The following is a 6000-nucleotide window of genomic DNA, read 5'->3' on the forward strand; positions in this document are numbered from 1 at the left end:
ACCGCAGCGAAAAAACCTAGCGTGCGATCGGGTCTGAATCACCCCCACTGTCCTTATGTGTGGTTATGTTCTTATTGCCAGGAAAGCTCCAGACAGGAATGGCAGGAATCTGAGAAGCTTCGAGAGAGACCACTTCGGAGAAAATAATTTTGGATATACACCAGAACCTACAGCAGTAGAACAAAGTAAGAGTTTGGCTGAAATGATTATAGTTATTTATTTGGGCTCTGTAGGAGTCAAAGGGTCGATTTAGGGCAGGGCCACAAATGCTTGGATTTTGCAGGTGATATTGAACAAGTTACAAAACAACCACAATGCAGGATAATAATCTATCGAGATCTATAGGGTTATTTTTGGGTGGTAATAGAAATATAGAAGGTGACAGCAGTTAAGAACCACTTGGCCCATCTAGTCTGCCCGTGTACATCTACACGCTAAGGTAAATTTTTTTGCGGGAAAGCCAATTAACCCACCGGTATATTTTTGGGGTGTGGGAGAATATGCACGCAAGTATGGGGAGAATATACAAACTCGACACAGTTAGGGCCATGGTGGGAATGCTAACCAGTACACCATCTGTGCTGCCCAGTCATCTCACCAGACCGAAACGGTCACCAGCCAAAAGGGTTACAGCAGTGCAATATGGGAAAATAGATAGGGTTTTGTCCAATTTAGTCATGCACTTGACTTGCCAAATTGAACAAGGTGATCCCAAGACTCAAATCTTGGTTAAAGCAGTCGGATTGTACCCATGTTCCCTGAGCTTTATACTCTTACATAGTTGGTAAGGTTGAAGAAAACACAAATTTATTGAGTCCAAACAACATGGAATACATTTAGTGGTTGTTCCCACATTATATGGGCTGCCAACCCATTATGTGAGTAGCTGCCAAACCGTATTGAAGTATAGAAAAGTAGTATAAGCTTGCTACGGCCCACAGGAATGCAAGGATTGGACACAGTTTTGGTTGGACAGGGGACGTGGTGCTCAGATTTTCTTTTGATATGGTGAAAGAGCCCGGTGATGGAGCTTCTGCAGTGAGGACAGATGAGTATCTCATAACAAGTGGTAGAATTTGAGGGGAATGGGGGTAGGGAAGGTCTGAGTTTGGCGAGTAGCTTCCTCTCCCATGGTGACAGTGAGAGATATGGGTACAACAAGGTAAGGTTTTTTCCCTGTCAACGACCGGCTAATGCTGCCAGCGAAGGGTCAAAGTGATATGTGCATGCCTGCTAATTTCCGTCTTCAAATGTTATTCCCTTGTGAATGGAAGCTAAGCCTGGCAAATTGACTGAGGCTGCCATCTGCGTGGAGGTTTATTGAATGGCGCTAAGCAGCGGGAAATGGGTAGCTGATTTATTCACCTCACTGTCAATCTTCTCACTCTCTCATCCAGTACATTGAGGGACAGTATAGCTACATGGGGAACCAGAGTGCAGAGGAAGAAATACTAATATAGTATTCTCCTCCCGGAGTCACAGGTACCTATATATCTTGTGGGTCTCATGCAGACTGTGTACCCGGGTTCTATGTTCTACGTGATGTACACTAGGGTCAGGGGAAAATGTTATAAGAAATAATGTAACTGTTGTTTTTTTCAATAGGTTTTCATTCCAATGATGCTACCAACTCGGTTTACAATGAAGTAATGCCTACCTTTGAAGCCTATACCTCACAGGAAATAGCCTATAACCCATCGGAAAGAGCCTATACCCCACAGGAAAGAGCATATGCCCCACCGGCAAGACCATATACTCCACAGGTAATGTGGCCATAATAGGGAAACAACTGGAAGAGTTAGCACAATACTAAGGATTTCTAACTTGGGCCTCAGGACCCCAAACAGTTCATGTTTTCCAGGTCTCCTCACAGAATCGCAAGTAAAATAATTAGCTCCACCTGTGGATCTTTTAAAATGGGTCAATGAGTAATGAGTCCAGCTGTGCACTTGCTGGGTGACCTGGAAAACGTGAGTTGTGTGGCCTCCTGAGGACTAAGTTGGAGAACCAATGAGTTAGTAAATGTCACAATATGCACCATGGTAGAAGACACTTCTTTGGAAAGTTATAATACCAGCATTGCAAAGAATTCCGGGATAAACAACTTCTGGGACAATTAAGCAGACCACGCATTGCCCTCATGTTGCCTGACTCAGTGTAGATCTTACTTTTTTATTTTATTTAGCAATTGCACGTGTGGCAGAGCTACATACGCTTCTCTGTGTCCTCATACATCATTGTTGCAGTTGAGCCAAACAGCCCCTCTCATCGTGCCAGGTCACACTACACTCTGCTAGTGTCAGGCATCTTTTCTGCATTTTTGTGTGTGACAAATAGGGGTGTGGCTTTATAGGTAAGGGGCGTGGCCACAGTTATGCCCCCAGTAGCTGTGCCCCAGTAGTTGTGCCCCCTGTAGATTTACCCCCAGTAGCTGTGCTCCCTGTAGCTGTGCCCTCAGTCATTGTGCTCCCTGTAGCTGTCCCCCCATTAGTTGTGCCGCTTACAAACACAAAAAATAAACAATACTCAACAGCCCCGCTCCTGCTTCCCAAACGCTGCTGCTCCGTCTGTACTGGCTGCCCGCTCCTCACTATGGGAGAGACGTCATCAGGGCCGGATTAAGGTCTGTGGGGGCCCTGGACAACAAACTTGTGGGGGCCCTCTATTAATTGGTAAGGGCTCATTACTCGGGATGCTGCTAGGGTTCCTTCCTTACCTGGCCCCATGACCGGAAAAAAGGGAGGTGAGGCCAGAAGCCTCCTGCCTCATCTATACTGCCCTCTCTCCTCCAGCCTATCAGCCAGCAATGGCACGGGGGTACCCCATCCTGGCAGCCCCATGGCGAGCTGGTGATACATAGATGCCTGGTACCAGCGGCTGGCACATCATAGCCCCCCTCACTCACCCTTGTCAGCGGAGATACGGAGGTTGCAGAGGTCTAAGTTGCACACCAGACATCAGCCACAGGGAGAGAATGGTGCAGGAGGCAGAAGACCAAAGGGTAAGAGAGGTGGAGCTAGACACGGCGCGGTACTGGGTGCTCTCCGGCTGCGCCACGCACAGGGAACTTTATGTGCCATCTGCCGGAAGAAGTTCGCAGAGTGCTGTGTGCCCTTGTTTGGATCCCGCAATTGTGCTACAGCTGCTGCTGCCTCATGATTGATTGGCTGGAGAACCGCTGCTGCTGCAGTGTCGCAGTAGGAGCCAGCAGTGCCAGCCACACTAACGGCCGGACTGTGTACTGGGGACTTCGCATCAGAGACACAGCTGGATCATGCTGTTCTCCAGTTACAGTGCCGGCAATGCCCGATTCAGGGGGAGAGTGTGTGGGGGCCCTGGGAAGACAGTCCATGTCGCCCCTCCTTAATCCGGCCATGGACGTCATGACGTCTCTCCCATAGCGCCGCACAGACACTAGAGGTCAATTATAACCTCTAGTGTCTGACAATGGAGCCAGCTGCAGCGGGCACCCACACAGCCCACTGCACCTGCTGCAGCTGGGGAGCGGAGTGCGGGTGGGCAGGTGCGCGCCTGAGGTGTGACTGCGGCTGCGTCTGCGGGCCGCAGTGCCCTGGGCACCCCCGCCCTGCTTGCCCGTGCCTTGAACCGCTCCTGCTTAGACGCAATGTGACTAGGACACACCACGAGCCTATGCTGATTTGATATGCGACACTTGTATATCTGTGTATGAATGAGTCTCTGAATCATTGTAGCAGCAGCAAAGTTCTGCTGTGCCCCATACACAGAGCGGACCTTAGGCATAGGCAAACTAGGCCAATGCCTAGGGCATTTGGTATGCTTAGGGGCAACAGCAGCTTCTGCTGATTAAAATGATATGCGGCATGCCTATATTATGTGTGTGACTGCGGCTGTATCTGCATACGAAATGCTACGTTGCAGTGTATTCCTGGAAATCACTGTAATGTAGCATTCCGTATGCAGATACAGAGGCAGTCGCACACAGAATATAGGCATGCTGCATATCATTTTAATCAGCAGAAGCTGCTTGTGCATCTTAGCCCCACAGTAATGCAAATAAGATGCATTTTTATAAACAAAAGGCGCCCAAAGTTAGCAGAGCTGCCAGCTGACTCATGCCAGGCATCTCCTGCAGAACTAGCGGCGGTGCTAGGGGGCACCAGCCAAAATCTTGCCTAGGGCATCATATTGGCTAGGGCCGGCTCTGTCCACATAAACAGACTCAGTCACATACAATATTATACACACACTCACTTACCTTACAGCAGCTGCACGTTGTAGATGGGAACAGGACTGGACACTGTGTCTTCAGTCCCCGCCCACTCGTGATAAAATGCAGTGATTCGCCAATCTTATTCGAGGGGGCAGGGACAAAATTACGTGATTCCAATGGTATTGCATCATATTGGTAGCCCCCCCCTTCCCCACTGACCCATGAAGCGCAGGGCTCCAAATGCTGGTATGGGTACTCAGAAAGCCCCCCTACATGCACCATATATAGATATATATCTGTACAAGTTGCCCCAAATAGTGGCAGACATGCTAAAATGTGCGTCATTTAAATGGCACCTATCATTTATTTGCAATAGATATTTTTTCCTGTGATTTCCCATTGTAACAATTAATATATTCCTCTACATCATTATACTTCTCTCCCTTTCCTCTCCACCTTCTCCCCGTCCTTACGCCGCTAATTTTAGGATAAGCCTTATGAACAGAATGGGTGCAGTTTATGCCAAGTACAACGCAATAAACACAATAACACATTTTGGGAGATTTCCTTCATATCCAGTTCCAAGACAAACAAGTGCAGCTTCCAGCATCTGAGAATAGAATCACAGCAGACACTGCTGCAGATACTGTACGAGGACACAATCCCCGTATTATAAAAGAAACAAGAGGAAAAATCCATTAAACGCAGCCTTTCATTGTTTGTTTGCAGGTCCCTGTGCGTGACTGGACTGATGAATCTCTGAAACAAATCAGACACGTAACTCATGTGTAATACAGTTGTCGTGTATTAATCAGTGTTTTGCTGTAATCAATGAAGAATCTATTGCACTTACCTGACCTTTTCGACAGGTGTCACATCCTCAATAGACAGGCGCAGCCAACATGGTTCGATAATATCAGAATATGGGAATCTGCCGGGAAATATATCGTTTCACAAAAGTGCAAGATCTGAAAATATAGAGTCTATGTGATTATATTTGGGGAGTAGTGATGTCACTCCTTTAAAAATATAACTTATATTTGGGGAGAAGCGATGGCACCTGTAATTCATGGAGTTTATTGATGGAATGCATAACTGACAGCAAAGATAAAAAACACCTATATATGAGGATACATATAAAGGGAATCTATGTGCTATACAGAGCCACAAATACTACAAGACGGAACACCAGTAGAACACATAACTACCAATCATATTTTAATATGCAAGATTGCTACAAGATGAGACCTGGCTGGTTGCTATGTGGTGCATCACGCCATAGCCCTGTGCTTCATGTTAAGTCAACCTTGGGTGTAGCCAGATTATGGTGGGGGCGCAGGGCATACTGCACCCCAGGCCCCCCTCTGTCAGGGGGCCCCCTGGCCAGAACACAGTGACAACACTAGCTCTTTCTCTTGTGCAGCAGCAGAACCAGGCAGCCAGAATGTGTACAGGACAGTACACAGTGCAGGCAGAGACACAGGAGTATTAGGTTTCATGAGCTACCAACGGACCAAGGAATGGGGGGGGGGGGGGGGGGGGGGGCTATAAGTAACCCAGGGATCCCAGCTTCTCCTATTCCCTGCCTGGGTGTCTGGTTCATATGCAACCTGTTATCTAATGAGAATATTTGGGTGTAGAGAGAGACACACAGAGTCCTCCTGAGTCCTGTCCCAGTGTGTAAGTAGCACAGAGGCTGCTGCTATTCTTGCATGTTACAAGATAAATTATAGATTTTATTTTTCTATGTGTATGTTAAGGTTGTTTAAGTTGTCTTTTTTCCATTACAAGAACATTTTATAAAATAG

The 6000-nt window shown here is 47.3% G+C and overlaps 1 protein-coding gene across 1 annotated transcript in view; it reads left to right on the forward strand.

Annotated features, from left to right (window-relative positions):
- IGSF5 (immunoglobulin superfamily member 5) overlaps positions 1 to 5714 on the forward strand; it is a 129100-nt gene extending 123386 nt beyond the window's left edge. Inside the window, exons 7-9 of the mRNA XM_063956593.1 lie at positions 82 to 185; positions 1606 to 1763; positions 4922 to 5714. Of these exons, the coding sequence (XP_063812663.1) occupies positions 82 to 185; positions 1606 to 1763; positions 4922 to 4984 (325 nt within the window). The 3' untranslated portion in view covers positions 4985 to 5714. The remainder of the gene's footprint in view (positions 1 to 81; positions 186 to 1605; positions 1764 to 4921) is intronic.
- The last annotated feature ends 286 nt before the right edge of the window (positions 5715 to 6000 follow it).

Source organism: Pseudophryne corroboree, chromosome 2 (genome assembly GCF_028390025.1).
Source record: "Pseudophryne corroboree isolate aPseCor3 chromosome 2, aPseCor3.hap2, whole genome shotgun sequence".
Taxonomy (NCBI): Eukaryota; Metazoa; Chordata; class Amphibia; order Anura; family Myobatrachidae; genus Pseudophryne; species Pseudophryne corroboree.